Source organism: Branchiostoma lanceolatum, chromosome 3 (assembly GCF_035083965.1).
Source record: "Branchiostoma lanceolatum isolate klBraLanc5 chromosome 3, klBraLanc5.hap2, whole genome shotgun sequence".
In the NCBI taxonomy this organism is placed as follows: domain Eukaryota; kingdom Metazoa; phylum Chordata; class Leptocardii; order Amphioxiformes; family Branchiostomatidae; genus Branchiostoma; species Branchiostoma lanceolatum.
Window position 1 is genome coordinate 13,623,493 of NC_089724.1, and position 16,208 is coordinate 13,639,700.

The 16,208-nt window shown below is 43.7% G+C and overlaps 2 protein-coding genes across 2 annotated transcripts in view; both read right to left on the reverse strand.

The window, feature by feature from the left end:
* LOC136430421 (uncharacterized) overlaps window positions 1-16,208 on the reverse strand; it is a 29,854-nt gene that overhangs the window by 11,800 nt on the left and 1,846 nt on the right. The gene's annotated exons all lie outside the window — the stretch shown is intronic.
* On the reverse strand, window positions 6,364-14,582 carry LOC136430427 (kazal-type serine protease inhibitor domain-containing protein 1-like). Its single transcript, XM_066421028.1, has 5 exons — window positions 14,159-14,582; window positions 11,748-11,918; window positions 11,462-11,576; window positions 7,528-7,750; window positions 6,364-7,394 (listed from the first exon to the last, which is right to left on the reverse strand). Exons 1-5 carry the CDS (start codon window positions 14,321-14,323, stop codon window positions 7,223-7,225), a joined length of 846 nt encoding a protein of 281 aa, XP_066277125.1. The 5' UTR covers window positions 14,324-14,582; the 3' UTR covers window positions 6,364-7,222.

Below are 16,208 nucleotides of genomic sequence, written 5' to 3' on the forward strand. Positions count from 1 at the left end.
AACAAACTTCCCAACGTACCCACGTTAATGATATCCGTAAGAGAACCCATATTACTTAAATATATTCCCGCTCAGGATGTCAAAAAAGCTTTTTGGCGTTCCATTTGCAGTACAGCGCTACTCAATTCAGTTAGGTGTTGATGTAATTGTTATGTACCTAATAGTGTATCGTATGCTCACATGGGACCACTTTATACCGCTTCCTCACCACACTCCATGTCTGCAGAGCTTAATGCCCATCCAAGGTGCTCAGTTCTGAGAGGGCATGTCCGCTGTGGTTATATCTTAAGTACTTGAAGTACTTCGTCTTGTTTGTTTGCATAAAGACGGTTCTTAAGAACAGCTGCTACGAAAATATGAAAAATTTGACAACAGATTGACCTGCCTTTAAAATAAAGGGCCGTAACACGCATCGGGGCATATCTTTGTCCTCAGACATGTATCATCAGCATCACCCACGTAACGCCTAGCCTCCTGTGCAGGCCTCCTATAACGCGCGACATAGATATTGGGGGAGGGGGAGCTCTTATGCCGGCAAGGGAGTTGTGCGGTAGATAACGCGCGGACCCCTCGGCTATACAACTCCCTCGGCTGCACAACTCCCTTGCCGGTGTTCAGGAATTATCGGTCCCCCAGGAAAATCGGTCCCCAATCCATGGTGGGCGTGGCCTAAAAAGTACGAAGGCCCACAGGGCCAAAGACATAGATATCATCCACAAACACTGTCTTTGAATTGAATACTTAATGCCAAATGTATGAATTGTAAGAAGGTGGGACGGACATTGTCCACAAACACAAATATGAACGTTTCATCAACAAAAAGTATCAGTTTTTGGCCATTGCAGGGACACATTTTCCCGGGGTAGCCAGGATTTCCGGTCCCCTCATAGGAAAGTCAAAAACTCTTCTCCTAGTAGTGATGCATTTGGAAAAATACTTTATTTTCAAATTACTTTAACTTGAGTTGATGCTCTTAACACAAAAATATAAAGGTTTCAAGGGCAACAGTCTCTGCATTTGTCCATTGAGGGAATTCAGGGGAAGGGGACTCCTTTTCCCGGGGTAGATCTAGCCGGGATTTTCGGTCCCCTCATAGAAAAGTCAACAACGCTTCTTCTGATGAACTTGGAAGGTTCTTTGTCAACTTCAAGGCGCTTATCTGAAGATTTAACACAACTATAAAGGTTTCAAAGCAAAAAGTTTCAGAACTTGGCCATTGAGGGGATTTCAGGGTAAGGGAACACATTTTCCCCGGGGAGATCTGGCCGGGATTTTCGGTCCCCTCATAGCAAAGTCAACAACGCGTCTTATGATGGACATGGAAATTGTTTTTCAACTTGAAGACACTTCCCCGAAGACTTAACACAACTATAAACGTTTCAAAAGCATAATGTCTTAGGATTTGGCCATTGAGGGGATTTCAAGGGAAGGGGACACATTTTCCCGGGGTACCCAGGATTTTCGGTCCTCTCATAGGAAAGTCAACAACGCTTCTCCTGATCCATTTGGAATCCTGTTTTTATACTTAAAGACGCTTCTCTGAAGACTTAACACAACTATAAAGGTTTCAAAACAAAAAGTTTCAGAACTTGGCCATTGAGGGATTTCAGGGGAAATAAACTATAAACTTTTCAAAAGCAAAAGTCTCAAGATTTGTCAATTAAGGGGGAGGGGGACACATTTTCTCGGGGTAGCCGGGATTTTCGGTCCCCTCATAGGAAAGTCAACAACGAATATTATGATACATTTGGAAACCTGTTTGTCAACTTGAAGACGCTTCTCTGAAGACTTACCACAAATACAAACGCTTTAAAAGCAAAAAGTCTCAGGATTTGGCCATTGAGGGGATTTTAAGGGGAGGGGGACACATTTTCCCGGGTTAGAACTAGCCAGGATTTTCGGTCCCCTCATCAAAAAGTCAACAACGCTTCTTATGATGGACATGGAAATTGTTTGCAACTTGAAGGCGCTTCTTTGTAGACTTAACACACCCATAAACGTTTCAAAAGCAAAAAAGTCTCAGGATTTGACCATTGAGGAGATTTCAAGGGAAGGGGACACATTTTCCCGGGGTAGCCGGGATTTTCGGTCCCCTCATAGGAAAGTCAACAACGCTTCTCCTGATCCATTTGGAATCCTTTTTTTTATACATAAAGACGCTTCTCTGAAGACTTAACACAACTATAAACGTTTCATGGGCAAAAGGCTCAAAATTTGTCAATTAAGGAGATTTCAGGTAAAGGGGACACATTTTCCCGGGCCGGGGTTAAGCCGGGATTTTCGGTCCCCTCATAGGAATGTCAACAACGTTTCTTCTGATGGACTTGAAAACCTGTTTGTCAACTTGAAGACGCTTCTCTAAAGACCTAACACAACTATAAACGTTTCAAAAGCAAAAAATCTCAGCATTTGGCCATTGTGGGGATTTTAGGTAAAGGGGAGACATTTTCCCGGGCCAGGGTAGCCAGGATTTTCGGTCCCCTCATTGGAAAGTCAAGAACGTCTCTTATAATGGAGTTGGAAACCTGTTTTTCAATTTGAAGACGCTTCTCTGAAGACCTAACACAACTATAAACGTTTCAAAAGCAAAAAGTCTCAGCATTTGTCCATTGAGGGGATTTCAGGTAAAGGGGACACATTTTCCCGGGCCGGGGTTAAGCCGGGATTTTCGGTCCCCTAATGAGAAAGTCAACAACGTCTCTTCTGATGGACTTGGAAGCCTGTTTTCAACAGGAAGACGCTTCTATGAAGATATGACACAACTATAAACATTTGAAAAGCAGAAAGTCTCAGCATTTGTCCATTGAGAGAATTTCGGGTAAAGGGGACACATTTTCCCGGGCCGGTGTTAAGCCGGGATTTTCGGTCCCCTTTTGGAAAAGTCAACAACGTCTCTTATAATGGACTTGGAAACCTGTTTTTTTTCAACTTGTAGACGCTTATCTGAAGACCTAACACAACTATAAACGTTTCAAAAACAAAAAGTCTGAGCATTTGGCAATTGAGGGGATTTCAGGTAAAGGGGACACATTTTCCCGGGCCGGGATTTTTGGTCCCCTCATAGAAAATCACGAAGATGCTTGAAGACGCTTCCCTGAAGACTTGACAAAACTATAAACTTTTTGCTTTAGAAACGTTTATAGTTGTATCAAGTCTTCAGAGAAGCGTCATCAAGTTTAAAAACAGGTTTCCAAGTGAATGAGAAGAGACGTTGTTGACTTTCCTATGAGGGGACCGAAAATCCCGGCTTAACCTCAGCCCGGGAAAATGTGTCCCCTTCCACTGAAATCCCCTCAATGGCCATATGCTGAGACTTTTTGCCTTTGGAACGTTTATAGTTGTGTTAGGTCTTCAGAGAAGCGTCTTCAAGTTGACAAACAGGTTTCCAATTGCATCAGAAGAGACGTTGGTGACTTTCCTATGAACTAGGGGACCGAAAATCCCGGCTTAACCCCGGCCCGGGAAAATGTGTCCCCTTTACCTGAAATCCCCTCAATGGCCAAATACTGAGACTTTCTGCATCTGAAACGTTTATAGTTGTGTTAGGTCTTCAGAGAAACGTCTTCAATTTGAAAAAGAGGTTTCCAAATACATCAGAAGAGACGTTGGTGACTTTCAAATGAGGGGACCGAAAATCCCGGCTATCCCGGGAAAATGTGTCCCCTTCAGATGAAATCCCACAATGGCCAAAACCCTTTGAAACGTTTATATCAATATTCATAGAATCGTCTTTAAGTTGAAAATTAGGGTCCGAAGTAGACCAGAGGAAGATTGTTTCAACTTTCCTATGAGGATACATTATTTGTCGACAATGTCGACAGTGTAGAATTGTTATGTTACAGCCTATGTTGTTGTGGGCCTTCGTACTTTTAGGCCACGCCCACCAGTCTCAAATGTGGACCAATGGCAGGAGGGGGACCGATTTTCCCGGGGGGACCGATAATTCCTGAACACCGGCATAAGAGCTCCCCCCTCCCCCAATATCTATGTCGCGCGTTATAGGAGGCCTGCACAGGAGGCTACGTAACGCCACTGTCTAACAAATCTGTCAAACCGGTAAACTTTTTACCATAGCATTAGAGGAATTACTGTATGCAATAGTACATGTAGATGTGAGCTAGGAAATACATGTACAGCTCGTTCATATTACTGAGGAACACCATACCATGGTTTCTAAGGGCGAGGATTCAATCTTTCATCGAAAAAGCGTCGGCCAACAACAATGCTTACATTTTACACACACCGGCTTAAATCTGTCTTTAGACCTTTGAAAACCTTAACACACACTGTAGTAGTACTTCCAACATAGTTTGCAAACTCTGAAGAAAGAAATCACGTTATGATTTAAAACACATCGCCCTCCTCAAGCAGATGAATATGAAGTTAAGAAGGTTGTGCGCCAGGCCAAAGAAAAACATCAAAAGCGGCGACCACATCAAAGTGACCAGTGTCGCACAAATTGCTCGAAATCGTATCAGCGAGCAGGTGGCAACACAGTGCCATGAAAGAGACGTCCTTCTTTAAGGAGACACACTCAGGTACTTTCATGTCATTTCTCTTCTTAAGACGCGTTGTAAGCCTTTACGCATACTGTCAATGTTGCCAACAAAACATCCGAAAGGCAAACTGGATTAATTTTTCTACTTACTACGGTCGTTTTACTTGTACAACAAAGGTAAACATTACAGCTGATGCATGCATTCAAATCGGAAAACAAAAACTAGATTTGTACATAGATAGAGAGAAGGTGAAAACAGGTCAGAAAAAGAATGTAATCAGCACAAGCTGCAAGCATGCAGTGAGCATGAGAAAGAATTCGAAAGAAGGAAAGTAAGAAAGGAACGGAATAGAAGGAAAGAGCTAGGGAGGAAGAAGAGGAAACGAAAGAGCCATGGATGCTGTCAGTGTTTTGTTGAAGATCTGAACACCCATATTGGTAATGACGTTAGAGAATGCCTGGAATCACTTGTGCGGGCCAGACGTTTATCGCCCATCGCTGGTCGAGGAAGGAGTAAAAAGAAGCCGTTTGAAATTAAAATTCTCATCAAGAAGCGCACTTTTTGACTGATAGAATTCGAAATGAAGCCGAAAGATGGGAAAACTTCCCTACCTGGGAAACATGTCGGCTGCCGTCCTGTAATGACGCCGTGCGCGCTGTGTGTGCGTCATGACCAGGTAAGGCGGGCTGAGGGGATTTCCACATGGCCTCCCTGTGAAGGACCTGCAGCTGCGCCGAGAACACTGCGACTTATCGATCCCTCACACGTAACACGCACCGCCTCAAAACTTCGGTCCTCATTTCAACCATGATCAATTTGTTAGGAACGTCGTGGACAAGCATCTTCTTTCTTGTGACTTTCAATCGTGTTGTAGTGTGAACGCGATTAGTTCATACAAGCCACCCACGTGAATTTTATTCTTTTTTGAAAATCCATCTTACGTCTATACGCAAAGCCTTTGAAATGGTGGTTTGTGAGAACATTGGTCTAACGAAGAGGTCAATGACATTTTCCAAAAGGTGAAGCAGAACTTTTGAGGTTTCTTCCGTGACGTCAGGGAGTACCTATGTCATTCAGGCATGCTTGCTGAGTCATACTGAACTTCTTTTTGCGCGTCATACGTATGCAATGTTAACAACCTATGTTAACAATAAGGTGCACTTAGACAATAATGAAAAAGGTGTTTGTTTTTGAAGAAAGTTAAAACGATACCTGAAAGAGAGTCCGTGTCGGATGATCTGATTATGAGCACACTTTCGTCACTATCGTGACTTGAATCACATGTATAAAGAATACCTGTAGATTTATAACACTGCTCGCACCAAACACGACAGTGAGGAGTCATTTTCTCCCTAAAACCAGTTTGAATCTGAGTCATCATTTATCATCACTTTCCGAAAACATCTACCCCTCATTTAAATAGCAAATAGAGATTTCCCCGACCAATCAATCATTCGCAGGCATCAGTGTCTGATGCATGGCGGCTACAGACGTGCATAGGGCTCGCCAGGCTGGTCTGCTCTCGGCGTAGGAACCTGTTCCTTGTAATTACAACAAGAATATCAACAATGCAGAAAATTTAAGTTTTAGAATTTTAAGACTTTAAGTTTACAACATGTACATGTACATGATTTCATCATCACAACGTTTCGCGATCGATGAACACGAGGCCTTATAAGGAACGAGAGAGACGTTACAGAGGTACTTGTTTTCTCCAAAGAGCACTTTCCCCCGAAGAAGTACACTCGAAAACAACGCAACAGTAATACATTCTCGCGGAGGACTACAGCTATTCAAGAAAAATGAAAGTAGGTTGACGGCCCGGGAAAGACGGCAATAAAAAAAGGATGAAGCAGGACATATATTCGTGCTAGCACCATTGAAATGTTTTATTACGAAAGTGTTAGTTACAGCATCATGAATATTCAGTCTTTACAAACACGTTTCTTCCTAATTTGACACTGAGTACTTTGGAGGACAGCAACGGAACTTTTCCATGAAAATATATATTTCTAAAAACTTCATAGTCGTTCAGAAATAGCACCAATGTCTATTTAGTATTGGTTTAAGTAGATCTACCTTCATTTGTATAAAAGTATGTTCCAAGAAATCTAAATCCTACCGATTAAATCTACCGGAAATGTGATGGATCCGGGAGCTACTGCATTGGGCAGCAATGCTGCAAGTCACGTGTAATTAGTAATCTTTTACAACATCTTACGATCCTTAACGTAACGGATGAATGATGAAAACGTCCCGTCCCTACGCTCAAGGAGTGGGCAAGGAACAAGGACTAGTGACTAGGAACACAGGTTGATAGGTTTCAGCCTTTAAATATGTTTCCAGTATACACATAGGCTAATAGTAATCTCCACACGAGGATATACGTACATCGGAGCTAGGCCTTTCTTTGCGACCATTTTACCGGACTTGTTTCAGTAGAGATAAACAACAAACATAGCGTAACGTGACTGATTCGATTGTTAGCATTTCCTGTCCATAGTTTACCTCTGCTACATTGTACAGCAAAATATACAAGTGTGAAGGTACTGCTGTTTTACATAACGTATAAAAAACGCGATTTTGTCTAACTCCCTGACACTAACATGTAACGTTACTACCGATAGAAAATAGTTGTGCACAGAAAGAAATGTGCTTTCAACTCTACACTCCTAACTTTTCTACGTCTCCCTAATCTGTCTTGGTTCGTTCGGATTGACAGTTCACAGGTCGTGGTCCCACTCGTTCTCCCAGTTGTCGGGGGCTTCGTCGGCGAGCGCGAACTCGCTGGGTTCCGGAAACGTCTCACCTTCCCTCGGCAGGACCTCAAGGAAGGCCGAAGCTTCTGCAGAGCCGTATGCGTTCTTTCCAACACATGTGTATGTACCTTGGTCACTGGCAGAAAGAAGAGACACAGTTATAAATACATGCTCCAGAATCAACGTATACTTTACTTGACAGTGAACTTGAAATGTGGAAAACTTAGCTTAAACTTCCCGAAGGATAATTTTCAAAGACAAACACGTACGTGTTCCTCAGGTCCTGGATCTGTAGCCAGCCGGTGACTTCGTACTTCTCGGGGCCCCCGCGCGCCTGGACGGCCACGTGCATGTCGTCCCCGGGCATGAGGCTGGTGCCGTCCTTCAGCCACTCCACCGCGGCGATGGGGAAGCCGTGCACCTCGCAGCTCAGCACGATGTCGCCTTTGGTCTTGTTCTTCATGGCCTCAGGGCCGGTGCGGATGAACGGAGCTGGAACAGAGGGAAAAATTAACAAACATTATTTTATTTTCATCATTGCAAATTTTGCAGTTTTGAGAAACTTATGACAACGTATTTCAATATTGTTAGCCACGCTGATTTGATACTGACAGAGGGGACAAAACAGCAAACGTTATTTCATTTTCACCATTGCAAAATTTACAGTTTTGAGAGAAATTACGACAACGTATTTCAATATCGTTTGCCACGCTGATTTGGTACGGACGTCTTTGGACGACGATGACTGCTGTCACTGAAGTTAGCGCAACTATCGCTAGAGGACGACACATGGCTGTATCCATTGGGCAAGTCGTATTGTTGTTAACTTTTCCAGCAAATGTTGTGGGTTGTCTTTTTAAAACATTTTTTCTTCTAAATCTTGCCTAACAATGACTGCTACCCAAACGTCCGGAAAACGTCAAGCGATGCACCACCACATCTGCTTGGAGACGACTGGTGCCGTCTGTGTGGAAGCGTTACTTGGCATTTCCCCAACTATGCAGTGACATGCCCTTCGACTTGACCCTGCCATTGACACTGTTCGCACAACAGCCAAGTCCCGTCTCCCACACATCCAGACAGGAAGTTGGCTTCAAACCCACAACCACAACGAAACTAAAAGTAAACATGCTGCGAGGCATGACCCACATTTTAGACCAACGCAATACATGGTAAACCACGAAAGTAACGTCAGTGCAAAGCGAATATTTCAGATCTTGACTTTGTAACAGCTCGGAAAGCCGCAGCAAATCGTGGCATACCGTAAGGACGGTTGTACCATTCAATGGCGGTTTGACTTTGATGCCACAGTGCCTAACCAATTACCAGATGCCGCTGTGTCAAACCTATATCATATATATAAATCAAGTCGCGCTGCTGCAAACTTTTATCTTCCAGCAGAAATACTAGGAGCAAAAATCGTGACGTTCCCTGACTGCCTTTCTGATCGCGTACCGACCGGAGATTTGTTCTGCATTTCCTTCTTTGGCCTACCAATTCATTTTCGTCCAGTGGACGCCAAATACTGTATTGACTAGCTAGAATTGAGTAATTTCAGTTTTGAGTCGAATATTCTGTCCCTTCTCTACAATACGCCGTAAATAAGAACCACCTTTCATAACGACTTTCCGCCTTCCCGTAACACAAGACATCTTCAATAGCTGTATCGTTAATTGGTCACAGAGCGACCTGGATAGATAAGAGGGTACCCAACTAGCAGGGGTAGTTCTGGGGCCAAGGGTTTTCTACTTCTACGAATAGTATGAGAGATATGCTGCATAGCGACGTCTAGAGGAAGGAAAGCGTACTCTAACCTTTACGCCATTTCAAATTCACACAAAGAAAGATTTACAATCAACATCAATTCATCATCAAACACATAATCTACACATCTACAAACTGAGAAATACCCCCAGGGGTCAACTTTCAGAGGAATCTTGTTAGGGTCTAGATACTGTGGTGCATCCAATTCTTTGGGACCCCTGGCCGTGGGTTTGTATGAATTCAAGTAGAACGGCCTACGACTGGATGTTGAAGGCAAGCCCATTTCAAGGAGGAGATAAACGTTAAAACAGACTGTCATTTTCGACATTCATCCGTTTAATATATTGAGGTGGTAAATAATTCGATTATCAAAAGCGGTCTGTGCTGATACCAATGGTAAACCCAAGCGGTCTAGACATGATTTCCTGCAGTTACTCAAGGTTCCATGACGTGACCGTGACTCCCTTTTAATTTTGTGCTACCTACCCAGGACCGTTACCCAGGACCGTTACCCTGGGTGATCGCATAAGTCCCTCTGTTTTCACTCAAGCCTGCAATCCAATTACATATAACGTTACACCCCACCGCTGACGTGGCGCTACCGCAGCCTCGGAACACAGACATTAGAAGTTAGGAAAAGGTCGTCTCTGACATGAACCAAGCAATTAGACCCCACCAATAGATCTAGCTCGTTAGTTAAGACCAGGGATTCAGAAATAATGATGATACGGAGAGAATGGCAACAATCCTAGATATTTAAATAAGGCAGGTCACATGTGATCTCACTCGTGATGGAGGTTGCGATAGGGGCATACAATGACATTTAAAAGCAGTGTGCTCATACTTTCTTCATTCGAATATACATTTTAATCTGGTCGCTAGACTGAACCGCTTGCACATACGCAGCCTTGTCTGAGAATGAATGAAAGAAAGTGTTAACCTGACCAAAGCACGTATGCAGGTAGGTTTACACCCCACCGTGGTATGCAAACTGACAGAGGCGGGTACTCTGAAACCCCCTACCTCATCCCCACAATGTCACGAATTCGTTTCACGGCTACTCTCCAAGCAGAGGATGGGTTCCGGCAGGTTTTTGACGTGTTTTAGGCGTTTTTGTCGGCCTTTCTACTTTTTCGTGTTTTTTTTTCTCTATAAACCCAACAAACAAACAAAAAAAAATGAAAAAGTAGAAAGGCCGACAAAAACGCCTAAAACACGTCAAAAACCTGCCGGAACCCATCCTCTGCTTGGAGAGTATTTCACGGCCACCCGAAAAGCCGGTCCAGCTGGGCCCATGTGGCCTGGCAATGGCCCAATTCTAGATGTTTCCTTCAGTCTGGACAGGAAGAGTTCTAACCACAACATTATCCTGTCTTCTTCACAATTCACAGACAGAACTTTCCAGGAGGATCTTACATTTGGTCTATTGTGACTGGAATTCACCCTTATAGTGGACCAGTATTTGGTGAACGCACATGTGATCGAATTGCGAATCACCACCGTCAAGATCGAGTTCAGAATCAGATATCACATGCTGTTCTGGTTTCCATCACCTTGATCTCTGACGGAACAGCTTTACCATAAAGAGTACGCATTTTTCTTTCATGTTCGGCATTCACTGATGGCTAACTACAAGTAACACTGACCAACAACTGAGCTCATTATGCAGAACTTTAATTAAAATGTAAGGTATCGTTATGGGCAGATCAGAATAAAGTAGACGGGTGTATGAATAACAAGGTTCACAGGCATCCATCCAATCCATCTCTTCACTTTGTTCAAGTATTTCCATCGTCATCGTGTCCGAATACGTCTGAACATTACCGTGGTAACGTCCCAAGAAAAAGGGTGGAAGAAATAGTTTTTACAAGTTACCTACACGAGTTCAGCGGTCAACCACCTACGGCAGGGGCCTGCGTTTTCTCAGACGTTTGTTGCAAAATGCCGAAAGACAAAGTTTGCCAGTTTGTTCAGTCAATATACACAGCTAGGGGCCGTAAACAGTAGTGTTTAAATCTAACACACACGGCGAGGGAAGAACTGGGAAAACAACTAAACGGTCTTAACCATTAAATCTTAATCTTTGACTGATTAGCAAACCAAGTAATTGTCAGTGGTGAAAATCGACCTTGTAGTAACCGCGTACTACAGTAATATTGATCTTCAAGCCCTTTTGGCAACTTCTTGCACAATCTTAGTCAGACACATGATTCTGATTCTTAGGAAATCTGACCTGGAAATGACGAAATGGTTAGGTACAGGATCTATATGTTGGTTACTATACTATACCACATAACATGCATACAACTGAAGGAAATCATTGGTCAAATAACATGACGTTTGAATCATTCACTGGTACATTCCTATCACGTCGTTAGATTTGCATTTTAGATTCATTTTATGTTTCTATTTGTAATTTATCCCGATTTAAGTATTTACCTGCTTTACACGGTCCCTTATGCTCCAGTTTGATGGGTGTCTTGCTGTGGAAGGCGGCAGAGATCATCTGACAGATGTTGCTGTAGGTGATGCCGTCAGAGCCGCACATATCCTCCTGCAATCATGGCAACAATGTCAATTTTACCGAGTTCCGTTCTGATATCTTTGAAACATTTTTCAGTCTAGGTAGTGTTAAGTCGAGTCATAACGATGTCTTCTCTATGTCATTGGCATTTTAATGATTTTACTGATAATGATCAATAAAATCTCTGGCTGAAGTACTTACGGAGGATTTACAGAAGCAGATGTTGTCGGGTGTCTCTCCGTCCTCGGCAGAGTCGACGTTAGGACGGCACTCCAGGTGCTTCCCGCACGCCCCGAACACTTCCTTCTCTCCCTTCATGTCGCACAGGTCCCCCTCCATGTTGGCACACTCCTCACAACATCCGCATCTGTCCTGGGAGGGGAAAGGGGAGGGGGGTTTATGTGTGGGATAATATATTTGCCGTAGAAAAGTATTCTACCTCAAATCCCTAGCCTTTACCAGGCTCCACAGGCGGCTGGAAATACATAGACAGAAAACACGCCAAAGGAGTTAGCTAGCCAGGGACTCAAAGGAGTACAGTTTTGTGTACTCCCTGGCCAGATACTAGTAACTCCTTTGGCATTTTATCTGTCTAGTTAGGGGCTGACCGGTTACAGGCGGCTGCTATTAGCGCGATTAAATCAGGCTAGAAAGGTTTACACTACATTCAATACTCTCATCATCAAAAAGAGCAAGTGGAAACGGGGATTGGACCGTTACTTCGTTGTCACAGAAATTACAAGAGCTTGGTTATTGTAGGCAGTAGATTGTAGGAAGCAGTGTGCTATTTCAAGTGACGACCTGGGGAGGGCGATAAGTACATTCACGCTGAGAAAATGACAAGGCTGTTTTCAACACAATGGACGGCACAGTCGTATAATTGGTTTGTTTCTATTGCCTAATCCAGGCTTTGGTTGCCGGTCAGAATGGATTACACGATTATCATAGTTTGACGGGGACTAACCAGTGTGTGTACGTGTTCGTATGTGGAGTGGCAACATCGAAATGTCAAATCAAGGGACGAGCTCGGCGACATCGAAGGACGGCGACATCACACATCCCCACGCTACCGCCCTACCGTAACTTTTTCACTTTTCAGCGGTTCTAAAAGATGGACTTGTAACGTTATGGATCAATCTTTGACTTCTTTTCCGCACTATCCTTTTTGACTAGATATGGGTGTGACGATAGACTGACCCGATTTGACCCATTTGTAAAGAGTGAGACGTGGCGCTCCGGAAACGTAGACGTCACGGCCTTCCATCTCAATGTTTAGGTGAGCATCGTGGTACATGGTACATGGCTCGGCCCCTATTCACTTGACACACAGTTGAACCACAAACCGAACAGCATAAACATGTCATCACACTTCAAGGCAGCAGAATAAACACACGGGTTCTGTTTATTTCCCTACCACGGCCACTCCCAAACCACCACGAGCTCTGTCCGCAGCTGAGACAAAAGTTGACAAGTTCCATACAGCGGACCACTAAACAACTTCTTTAGGAATGTTTGGATCTATTTTAACCTCCTTGATATCACGGAGGAAATTGGTATCAACTATTTGAATGAAAGGGTGAAATACCATCATGTAACGATGTCTGAGTGAATGGAAAGACTCAAAGAGAAAAGTATACCCATGAAAATGATGAACCATGTCTTTTGATGTCTAAGAATTTTCCGGTCACAAAACCAGAGCGCGAGGGGGTGGGTGGGTAAATAGCTACCCACTCCTTCGTTGCAATTCAAGAAGACCTTGGATTGCTTTCCCAGGTTTGTGTGATAATTCAAACCACTTGCCCACAACCCCCCTTGGCAACCCCACAGATTTTTCTTTCAGACCCGGCTTAATTAGAACAAGGAGGTTCTTTGATTAGAGGGGTCGCGTTAAATCTGGCCTTTTTCCGTTTGTCGTATCGGCGACAGAACTTTCCGAAAGAAATTCGCGAGAAACTGAAAATAATTTGGACGATGGAACTACGCACACGGGACGGTACATTGTGCATCAACGGTTAGGTTGGTTTGTGGGTGTCTTACTACACAAGGTCAAATCAAGGAGGTTAAAACCAAGGACTTGGTCAAATCTAACCTCCTTCGCAGGTACTACGAGTCGGGCTTTTGGGAGGCTTCCTACTTGACCGAAGACTCTACTCATAATGTGTGTTTTTTTTCTGATGGCGTATCGGTCTTCTTCTTCTTTAGCCGCCTCTACGGATCGGAGGTTAGGTCGGATCTGTGTCCACGTCCTCCAATCAAACTGTACTGTACAACAGCTGACCCCTGAGACCGAACTGCCAAAGTCACTAGCAAAAGTGGACCGTTACGGTACGAGCAAATTGTTTTTGTTAAGTCCGTTTGCGTTTGGGACTGAACATCCGAAACAATGGATGTGAACACAATGCCACAGAAGGTGAAAATTATGGTATTAAAGAAGACTCATGTTTATGGTAATCTCAAAATCATACACGAAACAGACCTAGGTGAGAAGTTCAAACCTACACCAACTTCACATATATGCATTTCTACCCAAACAGCTAAACGAAGTTCCAGCAAATATCACTGGCCATCGTTGGACCATACCTTTGTCAAAACAAAAACAAAGAAACATTTACCATCTTCTTCCCGGCCACGCATCCCTCGGCCTCCGGACATTCCTCGGGACACTCGTCGGGACACTCCTCATCGTCGGGCATGGTCTCGTTATCTTCCCCCGTAGGAGCCGTGAGAACCACGCCGAACAGAAGAGCTAGCAGCCCGACCACCAGAAATCGCTTCATCGCTGGTTCTTAACGGGAAAAGAGCGGCCGAAAAAGTGGGATCTGTCCGCTGCTGTTTGACCTGTGATGGTCAGAGAAATATGGCGGACACCGGAAAGTAATCGCAGGCGCAGGCGGGGAATCGCGGTTTGGGTTTCGTCAGGAGGCTGTGTATCAGCGGGGAACGCGGGACGATCCACAACTGCTGTCCTGTCCGTCAGACGGCGGGGTGATGTGAAACAGATGTGAGCCAGCGTGGCACGCCACCCTGCGGGGGTGGGACGGGCGACAGGCACCTCTGGGGTCGGGACGGTGCGATAATTATCGGAGGCAAGGGTTGAAAAGTAAACTAAACACGTGAGAACGACAGAACAAATAAAGCGCTACCTTCTTTTGCAATGTCGACTTTATTATTTGCATCTTTGTTTCCTTTATAATATTCCATAAACGTTATCCGTCAAAAACAGTCTTGTTTACCTGAGTGTATTTTTCCTGTATAAATCAAAATAAAAATGAATCAGTTTTCAATAGAGTTTCCACTTTTATCCATCTGTACCCCAAATACGGAATACCACGGTCATATTTGTGTTTTGCTAAACTTGTTGTGAGGAACACATAACGTCAGTTTTAACATACAGATATCGTGTCTCCTCATTATTTTATCAACAACAGCTGGTGAACTATAGTGACTGCACTTGAAAGGACGTCAAAGTACTCAAGCAGATGTTTGTAGCCTCCGTTGCATGCATACTCCCGCCGGCTGTTTTCTTTAAAGTTACCGTTTTTATATTACTTTTTTCTTAATAACGTCTCGGCCCGTCACGCAGTAATAAGAAAAAAAAATCGATATGAAAATGGTATTAACCTTCTCCCTGCTGCAGAGAATGGGGTGCCAAGCGGCTGTTTCAGTGTGCAAACAGCCGGAGGGAGTCTGCAATGTAGGCTAGAGTTGCAATTGTGAGATACATATTATTTGTTTTTTTATTAGTCCCTGGTCTTTGAGTGGTGACTGGAAGTACCAGTAACCTGTCGCGTCACAATGGAATAGCGAATGTGATTCAAAAGTGTTATGTTTCCAAACAAAATTACAGGGGCAGTGTTGGGCGGTGGTATTTATCACTAGACCACACTTGGCGGACCTGCGGAAAATAACACAGACCTCCGGAAGTTCAGCTTTCTGTGGTATAGATATCTACATCCCAGGAACACCAAAGGCCACAGGGAGAGAGATAACGTAAGTAAAGACATCTGCCTATCAACGCGGGTACACATTCTGGTCGCAAAAACGGGGCAGTGCTCATGAAGATAGCTGTATATTCATAAAGCTTTCTATAAAATGTCCATGGTCAGACGACATTTTGGGACTTTGTTTTTCATCTTCAAAAAGTACGAATCACGCCCGGTGAAATAGTTAGCCCTGAGCAAAACGGAGTAGATAGAGAAAAACATATGCCAGACCAAACAGCTGTACGTGTTAGGAATCAATATAGCAGGATTTATGGGTTCAAGGTTCAACTTCTAAATCAAAACGCTAAAGCCAGACGTCCTTTACTGATGCGGTACATTGGCACAACTAGCGATTTGATACATAACTGCATGTTCGCCGTCGGAAGACGACCACTTCCTAGACTGAGTATCTGTCGCATGAACCAAGGAGGTTTAATCAGAGTAAACCTCCTTGCATGAACAAGACCTAGTGTAGCCAACTTTATCGAAGAAAACGAGTTTTTTTCTGATTAACGCATATGCATCTATTCAATTAAATTTTGACAAGTGATGAACTGAATGTGAATTCCAACGATTTATCTGTAAGACTACAAAGATCTACAAATGTAGTTCGCAAGACCAACGACTATTCACCAGAAACTTGAGCAGTTTTTCACCAAAAGAATGACGTTACTGGGGA